The sequence below is a fragment of the Dermacentor silvarum genome, chromosome 2, assembly GCF_013339745.2.
Source record: "Dermacentor silvarum isolate Dsil-2018 chromosome 2, BIME_Dsil_1.4, whole genome shotgun sequence".
NCBI lineage: Eukaryota > Metazoa > Arthropoda > Arachnida > Ixodida > Ixodidae > Dermacentor > Dermacentor silvarum.
In genome coordinates, this window is record NC_051155.1 from 148,096,844 (window position 1) to 148,113,362 (window position 16,519).

At 43.3% G+C, this 16,519-nt stretch overlaps 1 protein-coding gene across 11 annotated transcripts in view; it reads right to left on the reverse strand.

Moving 5' to 3' along the window:
• LOC119441900 (protein lava lamp) overlaps positions 1-16,519 on the reverse strand; it is a 281,369-nt gene that overhangs the window by 47,071 nt on the left and 217,779 nt on the right. For 10 of the 11 annotated variants that reach the window (XM_037706559.1, XM_037706556.1, XM_037706551.1 and 7 more), the window contains 6 exons: positions 14,698-14,748; positions 9,846-10,078; positions 8,971-9,090; positions 8,361-8,546; positions 6,797-7,012; positions 2,074-2,412 (listed from right to left, as the gene is read on the reverse strand). In XM_037706559.1, the coding sequence (XP_037562487.1) occupies positions 2,074-2,412; positions 6,797-7,012; positions 8,361-8,546; positions 8,971-9,090; positions 9,846-10,078; positions 14,698-14,748 (1,145 nt within the window). The remainder of the gene's footprint in view (positions 1-2,073; positions 2,413-6,796; positions 7,013-8,360; positions 8,547-8,970; positions 9,091-9,845; positions 10,079-14,697; positions 14,749-16,519) is intronic. The other variant, XM_037706554.1, reaches the window with a different exon arrangement.

Here is a 16,519-nt window from a genome sequence, read left to right on the forward strand (position 1 = left end):
GGAGCAAAGCTCACACAAAGCCATCCGGGACACCAGCAAGCGGAAGGAATAACAAACGGTTGCTAGGCACGTTGCTAAGAGAGCCAGCTGCGAACATAACCATGGCAACCGGAAGAAAGCTGAAAGGACTCTTTACAGTGGGCTCTGTACTATAATGAGACCACTGCTTGAGGCTCATTTCAGATAATTTGTTACACAAAACAGTTTTTAGAGAAGCTGGCAGAAGGAATTAGCTATCATTAGCCACCAAAACCAAGCAAGAAGCATATAGACAAACACAAAAAATTAAATCTATAGTAAAAATATTTTAGTGACTAAAGAAGAAGAAGAAGAAGAAGAAGACAAAAAAAGAAATAACCCATAACCATATATGGACAGTTTTACACTGGTGCTGACAAATGACAAGGAATGGAAATCTTGTTCTGAAACTAACTGAATGCTACAGAATTTTCATACAGATTTTCGAGTACGTTCCCTACACAACTTGCACAACTCAGCATGATTAGGAAACAACTGTAAAAAAAAAAAAAATTGTTTCCTGGCACATGTTGTGAAAACAAAAAGCCAATAAAATGTAAAATTGCATAATTACACTATAAACAGTAAAAAATGACTGCTTATGGAACACAAATATGCTAACACAATAGACGTTTGGCCAATTAATAATTGAGCAATACAATAATTTTGGACATTCTCTTTGGCCATGCCAAGTAATTAGTGACCTCCGCTTGCCATGAGGTATCATCACTTTTTGACTTATGACAAGCCCATCTCTAGTGGAAGACATTCTATCCATCATTGCTTTCATTAAATTAGAGTTCTTGCACTATATGCAGACAAGCTTCTGTGTTCTAACCAAAAATTATTAAAGCATATCATCTGAAAAAAGAGCCACTATGGTAGTTTCTTTAGAAAAAAGAAACAGATTGCTTTTCAGAGGAAGCTTCAGCATGGTGCCAACTCTGAGTTCCCTATTCAAATATACATCTAAAATGCAGAAATGCTGTTATGAGATAACCATTGGGCCAATATGAATTATATTTTTATTTGAAAGAGAAAGTTAAGTTCTAGCTACTCTAGCAAACAGAATTTTGATTTAGAAGCTAAAATTTTTAACAAGAAATGCCAAATATAGTTAGGCTAAATGAAAATAATAGAAGCATTAAGTTTACTGCACCAATAACAGATTTCACAGGTCTGTAAACTGCACCTGTTAGAGCACCTCAATTGGACAAATCTGATATGTGAATTTACAGTTTACATTAGATTGTTTATATTTTTACAAAGATTTTGCGAAAGTTCTTGTCACAAATCCATGGCACATTTTGTTCCCTTCAGACATATTATTAAGTGCAGTTTACAGCTGAAAAGTTGATGTACTTGAGTTTTTTTCAAATCTGGCAGCATACAAGAAGTTTTCTTTACGTATTATGGCATAAATTAAAAACACATTTCCAACAGCTTTTAAAAATTGTTACAAATATATATATATATATATATATATATATATATATATATACATATCACATGAATTCCAAGTTCACTTTCTACAGTACTAGATTCTAACTTTGCATTTTCATTGGAACAAATATAATCAAAGTGGGTGCACCAGTTGCAGAGAAAAATGATTTCTCTGTTTCCCCGTGTTTAGATGAGAGCTCCTGAGCAAAAGCTAACGCTGGTGCTGCTGCATGCATGTCTAATCCTACGAGTGGGAATTGAATTCTGGGGTTTTATGAGCCAAAACCATAATTGGGTTATGAGGCATGCTGTAGTGGGGGACTCTGGATTAATTTTGACCACCAGGGGATCTTTAATGTGCTCTCAATGCATGGCACACTGGTGTTTTTGCATTTCGCCCCCATCGAAATGCAGCCGCTACGGCTGGGATTTGATTTTGCATTCTCTTGCTTAGCAGCGCAACATCACAGCTGCTAAGCCACCGTGGTGGGTATCCTACGAGTGTGAAGGAAGGGCAAACAGAATGACTGGGGATAGAGGTAGCGATGACTACACCGTTTTATAATACTGAGACTCATTGACAGTATTGCAGACATTCAAATGAACACTTGCCTCTTTGTCCTTTTTGGTGGCCTTGAGAACCTTGCGTAGCTGGGCATTCTCCTGGAAGGTGTCACCCACGGTTGCCACAAGGGCATCCACCTTCTCCTCCAGGCCGCGCAGCTCGTCCCACTGCAGGGCACTGGGCGACAGGCCGTCCCGTATGTCATCAACCGACAAGGTCTGCACGCCCCCAGCTGACAGGGACGAAGAGTCCTCACTGGTGCCCGACAGGGCTCCTTCACGGGATCCTCCCACTGGGCTCAGCGCCTGCACCAGCTGCCGCAGAGAGCCATGTGCATCCTGCACCTGGCGGATACGACTCTCCACCTTCTCCTCCAGGGAACGCACCTGTGGTCACATGCACAAGGAGTGAAGGACACTGAGCTTTGAAAGCGACGACCGTGCAGACCAATGAAAAGAGTGGGCAAGTAACCTTGCTTTAAGGCCTAACCACAAGTCTGAGGGAAGTCACATTGTCAGTTTCGTGAATGAGCTATTTCCATAGTGTTCTGCCACATGCACAACAGAAAACTTCTGCAGACTGACTTGCTAGTGTTGTGATGGACGAAGCTGTAATGTAAGGAGATGCCATCAGGTCAGTAGCTTATGCTTATGATGATGATGATGATGATGTATGGTGTTTAATGGCGCAAGGGCCAGGTATGGCCAAAGAGCGCCAGGCCAGTGTGTTCATGAGTTGACAATGGAGCAATGAATTGCGAAAGGTAGATGTGTCGTGGCTGTAAAAGGGCCTAAAAAACAATCGCTGTAAAATGCGTAAAATATATATGTAATAAAATTATGGCAATGGCTAATGAGGTGCACTATGAACACGAAAGAACAAATTGCAAGATAATGAAGATAAACGAAAATTTATCACTGATAAACTTTTCAAACAGCACTACTGCCTTGACAGACCCTTTGAAACACAAGGGCCTGGAGGCGCGTGCTATGCAAAACTACTATCGCGGCGACATCCTCTGGAGAGAGGATGCGCTACGAAACTATTGGGCAAATAACATGCAATACTACATCGCTCAGAAAATCCAGGACAGCTTTAGTGCTAAAGAGAGGTTTGTCGCCCAGAAACATAGCGGGATGGAGTGGGAGACAGTACCGGTACGCTAGGGGAAAGTGCCTTTTTCTCTCTGTTTCGGCTTCCCTGCACTCCACGAGGACGTGGAGCACGGTAAGCCTCTCTCCACATCTACCACAGGTTGGCGGGTCATTTCCAGTTAAGAGGAAATTGTGGGTGCCGTATGTATGTCCTATTCTCAGACGAGAGAATAGGACATTTGTTCTTCGTATTTTCGTAACGGGATGCCAGGGACCTATCTGTGGCTTAACTAAGTGGAGCTTATTGTTCGTTTCGGCATCCCACAAGCTTATGCTTATGAGGATTTAGTTCAGCAGCAGATTCAACAGTGGCTCCCGACTTCTTCAACCATGGCAGAATGACGAAATCTGCCACAACACTCGTATCTTGTCATTCACAAATGCAGAACCTGTGATACAAGTGTGACATTGAACCTATCATCGAAACACAACTTCTACAGTGCAAAAGGCGAAGAAGAAATAGAACATGAAACAACCAGACCATGTACTGATGTTTTTTTATTAGAACAAGTATTTTTATAGATGCCAAGTTTGTCCTCGCCATGCTTGCCATAATGACATGCCGTCACACCACTATCTAAAAAAACACACCGGCATAAACGTAACAGATACCTGGAAATGTAGCAGTCGGATATCTAAGAGAGCAAGTCCACCAGGGTCACCGATGGCTGGTTCACGCACACACGCTCTGCTTTTTTTTATATACAGTGCATCCATAACCCTTGATATCACATCTTGCGACGATTCTTTGTGCTGCAACAATTATGAGTCAATACCAACTAGCCCAATTCACCATTCTCCTACATAACATTGAAAAAAAGATGTCATCTCTAACCATTACTGTGATGTTGTTTGCCGCATTTGTGCATCATGTGCTATACTTCCAGTGACGATAAGTTCAATCATCATTATCATCAGCCTATATTTATGTCCACTGCAGGACGAAGGCCTCTCCCTATGATCTCAAATTACCCCTGTCTTGTGCTAGCCGATTCCAACTGGCGCCTGCAAATTTCCTAACTTGATCACCCCACTTAATTTTCTGCCATCCTCGACTGTGCTTCCCTTCTCTTGGTATCCATTCTGTAACTCTAATGGTCCACCGGTATTCCATCCTACGCATCGCATGGCCTGCCCAGCTCCATTTTTTTCTCTTAATGTCAATTAGAATATCGGCTATCACCATTTGCTCTCTGATCCACACCGCTCTCTTCCTGTCTCCTGACGTTAGGCCTAACATGTTTAGTTCCATCGCTCTTTGTGCGGTCCTTAACTTGTTTTCGAGCTTCTTTGTTAACCTCCAAGTTTCTGCGCCATATGTTAGCACTGGTATAATGCAATGATTGCACACTTTTCTTTTCAATGACAGTGGTAAGCTCCCAGTCAGGACTTGGTGATGCCTGCCATATGCACTCCAATCCAATTTTATTCTTCTGTAAATTCTCCCTGCCATGATCAGGGTTCAATAAACACCCCCAATTCAAGGTCGGAAATATGTGAGTGGCCACTGGTGAAGCAACAGATACAGAGATGTTAATTTGGTCTGATGATTTATTTAAAATTTGTGAAGAGTTGAGTCGATATGCAAGCAATTTGACTGATGGGGTCACATAGTCGCCCAATTATGGATCTTCATTATTGCTCACTGAAGGGAGGTGTCTTGAGTGATGAACCTAAGAAACCTTGACAAGGATGGTGCAAGAGCAAATGTAACGAAACTGCAGGTGGAAGTCATCTCCCTTGTGACCAGAAAAACAAGGCTTTTGCAAGTTTGCCATTAACTCATTAATTGGAACAGTTGCAGCACAACACTGTAGAACCTAGTAAACCAGAGTGGCCAGCCCATTATGTCACCTGCAGCCATTGCATATACAACCTTTGTCCGTAAAGTTCCGAGACTGAGTCCATAAACAAAAAAAATGCGTTTAACATTGAAATCATTTGTGCAGCACTCCTTCGAAATAGTCTCCCTTGCAGTCTATACACAGCTTCCAAGGCTTCTTGAGGTCTTGGAAACAGTTGGAAAACGCTTCTTTTGGCAGGGCTGTCAGCTCCTTTGTCGTGGTGTCTTGAATGGCCTCCACGCTCCCCATCCAGCGACCTCTTCACATGAGGAAACAGGAAAAAATCGCATGGGGAGAGGTCAGGCGAGTATGGCGGATGGGGAAGTACAGTAATGCTGTGCTTGGTGAGAAATTTTGTCACGCTAAGAGCAGTGTGCGGCCTTTGTTGTCGTGGAGAAGGCTCCATTGTCCAGATGCCCATAAGTCAGGGTGACGGCGTCGCAGTGCATCACGCATGTGTTGGAGCACGCGGATATAAAGCTCCCGATTCACCGTTTGCCCTTGTAGGACGAACTCGTGGTGTATGACACCTCTGGCATCGAAAAAAAACTATCAGCATCGTCTTTGTTTTGGTCTTCTGTTGCCGCACCTTTCTCGACGCCGGACAGCTAGTGGACCGTCATTCGGCGCTCTGCCTCTTTGTTTGAGGATCGTATTGAAAACACCATGTTTCGTCTTCAGCAATGATGTAAGATCTTGATGAGGGCTAGTTGGTTCATGATTTAGAACTGAGGTTTGAATAGTGCGAATAAAACAAGGACATGAAGAAACAAACAAATAAGCTGCAGGTGACAGCGCTTGTTTGTGGTATTTGTTTCTTCGTGTCCTTGTTTTATTCGTGCTGTTCAAGCCTCAGTTCTAAAACAGCAATGATGCTGTCGACGAATGCAGCATCCTTCCCTGCCTCGGAGAGCAAATCAGCGCTCACTGATGCCCGCGTGTCCTTCTGGTTCTGTGTGAGGGAGTGCGGCGCAAGTCTGGCATTCAGCTTTCGTTTCCCCAAGTTCTCACGCAACATTTGGTGGCATGTTGTGTTACTAATGTCGAGAGCTTGCGATAGCATGTGAACTGTAATGGTGCGGTCTTGCTGTACGATCTCCCTGATTCAAGTCACATTGTTTTCATTCCGTGAGGTTGCAGGGCACCCCTGCCTTGCGTCGTCTTCCACCGACGTTCTCCCCGAAACCAACCTCTTGTGCCACTCGAAAACTCGCGCCCGCGATAATGTCTCATTGCCGTAAGCGTCACGAAGGACCTCATACGTCAGCGTGGCTGTCTTGCCAAGCTTCACACAGAATTTTATGTTTACACGCTGTTCGAGGTGGACGTCCATCTCTCTACATTCAGTCATAGTAGATTGCGCAGACGACTAGTGACAATGTATTTTTCTACATGTAGTGCCATCTAGCGGCTGCCACAGCAATTAACATAAATAGCTCAGGTTAGCCCCAAAAGATGGCGCTACACATACGCACCAAGATTTGTTTTGGGGAATTATTTCTAGAGAAGAAAATAAATCGGTCTCGAAACTTTACGGACAAAGGTTGTACATGGTTGGCTTCGCAAGCAATGGCAAAGCACCGCGACACTACCTTTCTGGCCTTGTTGGTCACATGTAGTTTCCTCACGGTGCCAAGCCAGAGATACGGAACAATGAAAACGGCACGCGCGCATGCACGCACACACGCATGCACATGCACGCACGCACGCACACACACGCACGCACGCACGCACGCACGCACACACACACACACGCACACACACACACACACCTGCGCCCGGAACTCCTGCAGCAGGGATCCCATCTGGACCATCTTGTCAAGCTCCTGGGTGCGGGCCTCCAGCTGTTCCTCTAGCTGCCGTACCCGCTTCACCATATCGGCTGACCGATTTCCTTGGGCTCCTCCTCGTGCCTTCTCCAGCTCGTGCAAGGCCTCCTGTTCACCTTGTCGGGCCACCGACAGGGCCTCTTCCAGATTGGATACTCTCTGCAAGCAGGCACGCCAACAGTTAAGACACTGCACTGTACTGAGCACGGTGTAAGATATATACTCTTTAGGTGAGGACACTCGCCAGACTCGATCGACCAGATAAAGTAGCAAAGGCGCGCGCCGATCGGCCCGGTGACGACAGCGGATACCTATCGGCAGTACGACGCAACTTCAACACAGAAAGCTTTTTATTGGTTTAATCTCCCATTGTTATAGCAACCGGCGGTTCGTGGGAAATCCGAAATGATTGAGTGACGCACGAAAGTAGGTCACCGGGGAGAGGGCATGCGCGCGTTCCTTGTCGGCGCACGCTCTCGCCTGCGTTCTAACTGAAGTTGTGTCGTTCCGCCGATAGGTATCCGCTGCCGTCACCGCCCCGATAGACCCGCGCCCTTGCTACTTTATCTGGTCGATCGCGTCTAGCAAGCAAGCCGAGAAGTGTCCCCACCTAAAGAGTATATATCTTACACCGTGGTACTGAGCTAATCTGTAACTGGGCCACATTACGGGGGTGCTGCTCTTGACTTATGCCAAAAAGGACATGGTAGAAAAGTGACAAATGATAAAAAACATAAAGGGCCACTGAAGCTGAACCTTGGTGCTACTGTTAAAGGGCCCCTCACCAGGCCACATAGCAAATTTTGGTTATATGCTGGAAGTTGTTACGTGCCTTCCAGGGAGTGTTTTACCACAACAATTTTTCAAATTTAGTTCATTAACAGCAGAGATAGAAATATTTGTGGGTCGAGAAATTTTATCCTGATCGGGCTGAATCACGATCAAAAGTGCCCAGTGTGGCCTGGGTATATGCGTGACCTTTCTGTGGGCTGCCATTTTTATGTCACATTAGACAGTTTTCAAGTGAAAGATCTTTAACTGATTACAATAGTGCGACACGACTTGTTGAGCCATTTCTTGAGCCATTCTCCACAAGCACCAAGGGCAGTCAAAAAGCCAAAACACAAAAAACAGTATGACGCACAACTTGCCAGCCGACAGCTGTGTGCTACAGGTTAACTATGTGCAAGCTAGTCTCTTCAGGACTTCGCTTTTTTTCCAATATTTTCCTTGAATTAAATAGTCTACCTCCATGATGCCATCGTTCCTGTCATTTCTCTAATACCCCAGTATGGTGCCATATTTAGAAACCACAGTATACAAATGCAATGAGGAACAGCAACATGGAACATCAGTTTGATGGCCAAAATTATGACTCCACTTGCTGCCTAGGAATGCACCATGCCACTTCTGTATTACAATTTAACAAGTGCTAGCGTGAATGTTTCAGATTACCACAGCCCTCCCCAACGCTTATGTGCCCAAGTCACACTGTGCCTACACATACCAGTGTGAGTTCATGGACCGAATGCGACTTGTTGGACAGGTCAGCCTCAAGGTCACGAATGATGTCACGGAGGTCATGTATCTTGTCGTCTCGAGAGCGAACTTCGGCCTCGAGCTGGTCACGCTTTCGCAGTACCAGTCCATGATCCTCTACTCGCATCCGTAGTTGCTGCTCCAGGGACTCAATCTGGCAGACAGACAAACACAGAATGGTTACAACCCCTGAGCTATGATAGCGGGTCACTCATGGACTCTCACTGATGAGTAACAGACACTAGGTAAAACAAAGCTTTTTTCATAAAGTTGGATTGGTTTTGGTGCTGCTTTTGAAGATAGTAGTAAAATGCACTAATCGGTTGGTGCAAGCTACGATGTCATCAGGCCGTGATGATGGAGTGCAAGCAGCACACATGCGAGGGGTAGCATCATGCACAGCCATTCATTTGGCCATGACAGTTGAGTGGGTGTGAAAGCTTTGTGTAACTTTTTAGCTTTGTGATTATGAAAAGTGGGCTTCACAGCATGAAATACAATGGTCAAAGCGCTTCAGAGTTCCTGCACAACTCAACACCTACTGGGATAAGGTAGTCAAGTTTACTGTAATTGCCTACCTCCTTTGAGAGGCGTTGCTCGCAGTTCTGAATTTTCTCCTTGTCTTTCAGTGCTTCTTGCAACTTGGCCAGTTCTTGGGCAAAGTCCTCGCGCTCCTGTTCCCGCTCGTGCGTCTGCTCCTGCACATGAGGCATGGAAAGGTGACACTTTTGCCATCCATAAGGTGGCGTAGTTGCAGTACAGCATGGCAGACGTTGAAATGGCACTGACACTGCAACATGCATGTTTGGAAAACACAGAAGAGCTTTTTGCGTTATTTTTTCTCTCGAAATTTGTTGTCTAGCTAAGAAAGCATGTGACATAATCATAGCTGTGAACCAGTTGAAGCATAAATACACTTATATAAAATAAATTATATTATTGAGGCTCCAAGTGTGCCCTGTTGCCTTGGTAGCACTTAGTCACGGAGCATAAAAATTTGTGTATACAGCGGAGTAAAACATGCAAAAATTGCTGAAAGAATGCTTCATTGTGCTTTCGTTTGTGTGCTGGTGAAATTTGGGTGAGTGTTGACTGCCATAAGTCGGTCTGCGCTGCTTTGGCGCTTTAACTGGACATTCAGGAAAAATACAGAAGTTTATACCCACATAAAAGAAGAAAGAAAGCTCTCAACAGAATGTGATTTGTAAATTGGAATCTGATAACGAAAGCAACTTCGCAAGCACCAAGGTACATAAAAAAAAGGTATTCTGCTAAATTCCCACAATGGGGCAAAAAGCAGATAATAGTATGACAAAATGCAGACAGTGGCCATAGTACAAGAACCTTTGGAGGCTTACATCACTGAATTGAAATGAACTAAAATCAAGATGAAACTTCCTTACTCGCATGCCTGCAAAGTAAATGAGAAGATGTGCAAAGGCCTTGCACGTGCCTCAATGAACTTCTTGTGTGACAGCAGCTGCTTGTCCATGGCGTCGATCTGCGCCTGCAAGTCTGCCACCTCGAGGCGCCTGCTCTCCAGGAGCTCCTCGCGCTGTGTCGATGCCTCCTCGAGTGCTGCCTCCAGCTCTGCGAGGCGCACTGCCAGAGCATCCCGCTCCTGGTCCTGGCTGCGCTCCAGGCGCCGCTTCTCCTCGCTCAGCCGCTCGTGCTCTTCCAGCAGCCCTGCTCGCCAACATGCACATAAATGCGAGCGCGGAGAAAAGCAGGCAGGAGAGGCGAGAAAGGAGCAGAAGCAGTGCTCTAGGTAATGGCCACACATCGGCCCTGAGCCATAACTGTTAGGCGAATTTGGCTAATTGCTGGAAAGCAGTGCTGAAGATGATGTAGAGCGCAGCCTAAACAAGTAGGGGTGTGTGAACAGTAATTTTTGAAACCTGAGTCGGATACGAATTAAACAGTGCCAAAAGCAAATCGAATGAAATACTTTTCAAACATATATGTTTCTAATAATGAACAACCATTTACACCAATGATATAAAACCACCTTCAGATCCTAGTATATTCACAATGTTAAGTTTCTGTCATTACATTATAAAGCGTTGTTCATTAAAAGTTGAAATGAAGCATTAGCAGCTAATGAGCAGTTTATTCGCATACTCAAGACTCATTGATGAGAGTAAATGACAGCAGTTTGGCTGAAAAAGTCTGCCTTCCTGAAAGACATAGTGTGCTCCACTAAGCAACTTCTCGTCTTTTATGTCTACTATGACAGGCAGGAAGAAATTGATTGCAATTTAACTCCAACTTTGTGTTGAATGTGCAGAGTCAGCAATTGGTTACCATTATTTGCTGGTTTGAAATATTAAAAATTGATTAGTAAAATATTGTATTTTTAAATAGTGATTATCTGATTTGAACACCGAATTGAATAGGGCAATATTCATTATTCTAAAGTTTCAAATATTCGCACACCCCTACATACAAGACAAAGACACAAAAAGAGCATCTGAACACACTGACACTGTTCCTATGCCACCTACTCTGCTCTCCTCGTTTCCTTGTCTTGTATACGCAAAACTAGTATTCCCAGATGGGCATACCAACAAGCCCACACTGCAACACTAGTTGACGTAGGGAAGAGACGAAAGAAACACATAGATGAGGCATGCAGTATTTGTCTCCTTCTGTCTGTGTTGCCTACAGTGCTGCTTTCCTATGACAAATGTGAACACTTGCCCAACATCCAGCTTTGCAAGAACAGGCAAAAGTACAGGCTTGAGCAGAGTTCTTCAGTCATAAAAAAACAGAAAGCACAGCAAATTCAGACGAGAACAAGAGGAAGACACCACATGTTCTTCCTCTTTCTTCTCATCACTGCTTTCAGTGCTGGCCTCATGTCACAGGCTAAGCAAGATACATTTGACAATTGCAACAGCTCGAGACAAGACAAGGAGAGCACTCGGCAGCACTCAACAACACAGAAGCTTCTTGTCTGCAATACTACTTTCGAACGAGACCTGGAGCAGTTCTTAAAACACAGTATACACATCCTGTGCCATGCAGTCCTGACTATTTGAGCACGCACGGAAGCCACATGTACTGAGTCAAGCTGAGACACCTTGAAGCACAGTGAAAGTTAGCTAAAAGATGTACACTTGTAAAGAGCAAAAGTCAGAGAAAAGAAGACGTGGGACATAACAGACCTCATTAGAACAGTGTGTGATCCTTTAAAGGGTTTGAGTGTAAAGTGCTTCATATAAAAGAGAATCAAATTCACAATTACTTTGATAAGCAGAAAAAATGATGCACTGTATTTTATTATACAAAGGTTGTCTATGGGCATGAAAGAGTCTCATTAAATTGAAGAGTTTGTTAGCTGCTCGCAACCTCTCCTTATGTAGTCAAGGTTTTTCAATTGTTTGTCAACTCTGGACACATTATATGGTCTAATGCTCATCGAGCTTTGCTTTATCAAGCTGTAACGGTATATATCAGGCATAGATCTGATAATACAATCGCATATGTGCTGCTGTTATCTGCTTTCAGGAGAGTGCGCCATCAAAGCAATTAAAAAAATATATATATATGAAGTATTGTGAACAGTAAGGCTTGGTCACCCCAGAGCTGTCTAGAGATGTAAAAACAGAAAGATTGGGGAGGAAAGCATATTTAAACATTTTTTTTTTTCAGCACAGAGGAACTGTGCAGCATACGATTCTAAAAGCGACGATGACGGCAAGAAAACGGCAGCACAGTTTTCAAGTGTCTTCATAATATGCTTTCAGTCTCCCTTTGAAAATGTAGTATAGCTTTCAAACATAGTAGAATACAGGATTCCCACTGGGTTTTGGTCAAAGACTGGCATCTGGGACTCCGCAAAACATGTGGGACCGTCAACCTGGTAAACAAAGCCTTTGCACTGTCAGCCGTTGACACCTATAGCTTCAAGGCTGCTGCAGGTACCTTTGCCATCTGCTAGTTGTGAACGAAACTGGTGTTTGCTTGGAAATGTTTATGACAAGCTCTGCAACGGGCTCCCAAGTAAACGTGTTCACGAACTCATCTACATAAGTACTATCAAATTTGAATGGGGAAGCAGCTGCGGTTGATTCTAATGTCAATGGATCGAGCGAGTAACTTGGACACTGAGTGATCTTTTTCTTAGTTATCAGATTAGCAATCTTCTGCAGAAGAGAGGAAGACACTCATTCCATTGTCTTTGTATTCACTGCGTATTTACTGCATGTATTTAAGGATAATTATTTTTTATTGCTGGAATGATAAATAGGCTATTTCTACTGGAGTTGTAAACTTTTCTCAAAATTTCAAAAATTTCCCAGAAAAAACAAAACAAAACAGAAGAACTAAATTCTTTTCCCTCTCACTCAAAATTGACTGAAATTTCGCATCCCTGGAGATGTCACTCTTTTCTCTGTAGCCTTTGTAATGCTTGTGACATGTGTGGATAGTTATTTATACTATTGTATGGAGATTTCGGAGAGGCACATGTAAAAAGTTCAGCCGGTTATAGGCATCTGCAAAAATCTTCATATAATTACATTAAAAAAATTTCTCACAAAGATACATATAAATATCCTCGCTTATTGCCTGTAGGCTTGTCATACAAATGAAAAACTGCTAGTGCCACAAATGAAATAATTCAATGTAACAACCCACTGTCCCTTGTATTATTTATATTTACAAAACATGAAGCAAGGGCTGGAACTAACAATAAGCTTAATTTACCAAGATGTTATCATGTACTATATGGACGGAAGGTTTCAGAATTGCAGCCTGAATTTCAAATGATGTATTCACTGATTTAAAATTAAGGAACAACTTTCTGTTGACATTTTTCTAAAACAAACTTATGCTTGATTCCCAGAATTATTTTGCTGAATAATTAATATGTCATCAAGTTGATCTGTATACACTTGCATATTCCTGCATCTGCTTATTCCTGTGCATCTGCCTGTCTTCTTGGTTGACTTTCATTTTCTTGACCAATGTCTGCTGATGCTGTAATGTGACATACTACGTTTATGTTTCATCACAGCTTTGAAGTGCTTGTAAGCAGGATTTCTCGTTCCTTGTAATGTTATGTGTACTGGACCCTGGAATAGCTGCCACTGCTGTGGGTGCGGCAATTAACGTGTCCAAAGACTCACACATTCTCATAAACTAAAATAAATATATGCGGGAAAGGCTGTATGAGTTGATACATGCTCTGTACTGAAGTTTTGAAATGCTGCTTGGTATCACCTGTCCTCTATTGCGTGGCCATGTGAAAGAGGACTTTTTTTTTTTCATTGCTTTAAAAAAAGAAAGAAAGAAACTGTAAAATTTAGGCAAGATTTTCGTTACATTGCATTGCATTTCTTTGTTGGCGGCAGCCTTATAGATGCTGGTCATCGCTGGTCAACGCAAATTTATAGATGCTGGTCAGTACGTACCAACTTTTAATACATAATTATACTGCGTTCCCACCAGATACATATTAACGACACTTCACTGTACAAACCATGAATTATCAGTAGCAGTAATGCAATAACACAAAGAAACATGCCAGGACACAGAACAGACACGAAGAGTGACAGTACGGTAAGTTAAATTCTGAGTTAACTGAGATGATGCGAACACCTGTGCAAAATACAGATGGGCTATCTTTTGAATGAAGTAAATGCAAAAAAAGTGGAAGACTATTTCACAGTATACTGTGGATTGGCTTGTTGATTTACACCAGGTCTCCCACGACTGACAAAGAAACTGCATCCACTAATTTTTTTTTTTTTTTTTTCAAAAGTGTTGGGGGCAGAAAAGACCATTTCTTCTGTCCAGCAAACAAAACAAATGGCTGCTTCAGCATCAAAATTATGTTGGCCAAAAGACATACAAAGAGGCACTGCTTTGGTTTTGCTATGCCCTGCGCTAACAAAAAGATAAGCTAGCAGAGAACACTGTCATGACTGAAACCCATGCATAACGTGCATGCAAAGTCCTGGTGTGCACCTTCGAGGGAGCAAAGATTGTCCCAGGTGCTAGTGTTTTAAGATGTGCAATCTGGATATCGCCGTTCCATGCACAGACAAACATTCCTAAGTGCAAGTCACATGCTTCTATTTTGCACCAAACAAGGACACCACACCATGCACGGTTAGTAAAATGCAGCAATACCATGCTATATTTTGTTGCAAATTTAAAGAGTTGTTGAGCAAACGAGATCAAACAATGAAAACCAATGTTCATGAACTTGAAACAAACCATGCACCTTAAAATTTTGTTAGGAAAAAAAAAAAAAAGAACACCAAAACAGAGATGAAGTGCAGCCAATCAGCACCAACCTTCAGGCGCTTCAGTCGGTGCTTGCTCAGATGTAGAAGTAGCGCTTTGTGCTTAAAGAGGGGTGCAGAAAGAATGAGAGAGAGAGAGAGAGAAGGAAAAAAAAAGGCAGAACAAGGTTTCAGAAAACAAAAGAAAAACTGGAGATTGATTAGAGAAAACCAATAATCTGCAGTGAAAAAATCTTACAATTACTGCCAGTAACCACAGACCACAGACGGCCTTAGTGCAGAGCATCTGACACGACTATGGGAGGCAGACTATAAAGCTGCCGTTGGGAGCTTACCGGCAAAATAAGTATAAGCATGCTTCCTGCCTGGTGCTAGGCCATTACGGGGCCTTAACACTTGGAAAGAGGTTTTTCTCCCCAACCCGAGGGCGTCTTCACTCAGTAGGTGCTTTGAGATGCCACATGGAAAATTGCAGCCAAGCCAGCGGCACAGACAACCTTTTTTTAGCGTTTTATTGAGCTAACGGGGTTCAAGGGGGATTAGCATGGCGCAGGCTCCTTCACGAGGACAGTTCACGCCTAAAGAAATACGAGTGTCGAGCCGAGGTACGCCTGTACCCATAGAGTTTCATACAATAATTTCTAGAGGGCATTGTTTTACGGCAGCTGCAAGCAGGACGGTTCAGCCCGCATTGGAACGACGATTTGTATTACATGAATTTGCCTAAACTTTGTCCTTCTGGCTACAAATGGCCTCGTGTCTTTACAAACTCATCATTTTCAACAAAGTACTGTGTTATAAATAATGAAATAAACATTACTAAAATTGTCTGTCGACAGGATTCAAACACATGACTTCTAGCATAGAAGCCCGATTTTGAAACCATTACGCTACGGTTGCATGGACAAGTGAAACCGCTGATATTACTAGCGGTTATGCGTGTTCGCAGAGTCTTAATGCCTTCTGCATTTATGAATGTATAGACTGCATTGAAGTTTAGGCCAATGAAGACAGATAAAGCGTAATAAACAAAGCCACAAGAATGTCTGAAGTCACAAGCATAAAGATCAGACAGATCCATCATTCCCATGATGGCTGAACGATCGCACCACCAGAGTCAACGTCAATAGAACCGACTCAGTTTCACAGCTCCGCTGAAAACATAGGCCCCGTGACGGTCGCGAAAACTAAAGGCGCTGCGATCGGCAGCGCTTCCGGCAGCGCTCCCGGTTGTGCGCTTTATTCGCTGCTGGTGCGTCCTGTGTGGTTGCTTTGTTGCTGCACATTTGTTGCGTCCTCCAGAAGTTCGTTCGGAGGTTTGAGTGTTAGGAGCTTGTGCTGGTCTGCGGAGGTGGGAAGCCTGGCTTGCGTCAAGCATGCGATAAGCTGACGTGTTTTGCACCGGGTTGAACTAGCGGCTACAAGTCGACAGCTAAGCGCTATATTTAATGCATAAACATTCCTTGGCGAGTATCACAGGTCCGTCACGCAAGTGTAATGCCTTGTATCTGCACAAAAATGCGTAATTTGCGAACTTGAAAGGTTTAATCACTATGATAATAGAAATGTAGATGATTGGTAGCTTTATAAGAGATAAGGAACAATTAAAAAAAAATTATCAGTGGGAATACTCATAGGGATACATATGGCTCCATAGAAAATGCATGGGGAAGCTTATAGTAGGGGTGGGCCAAATGAAATTTGGGGGTAGGCCAGCACGCAATACGACTAACTTTCTACAAGGAAATGCATAGCTTATACAGGGTGTCCCAACTGTCCTGCACCAAGATTTAAATATATGCAAATGCCACGTAGCTGGACAGAACCTAGGTAATGTTTGTCGTCGCTTGGAGATACTCAGATTACTTTTTGC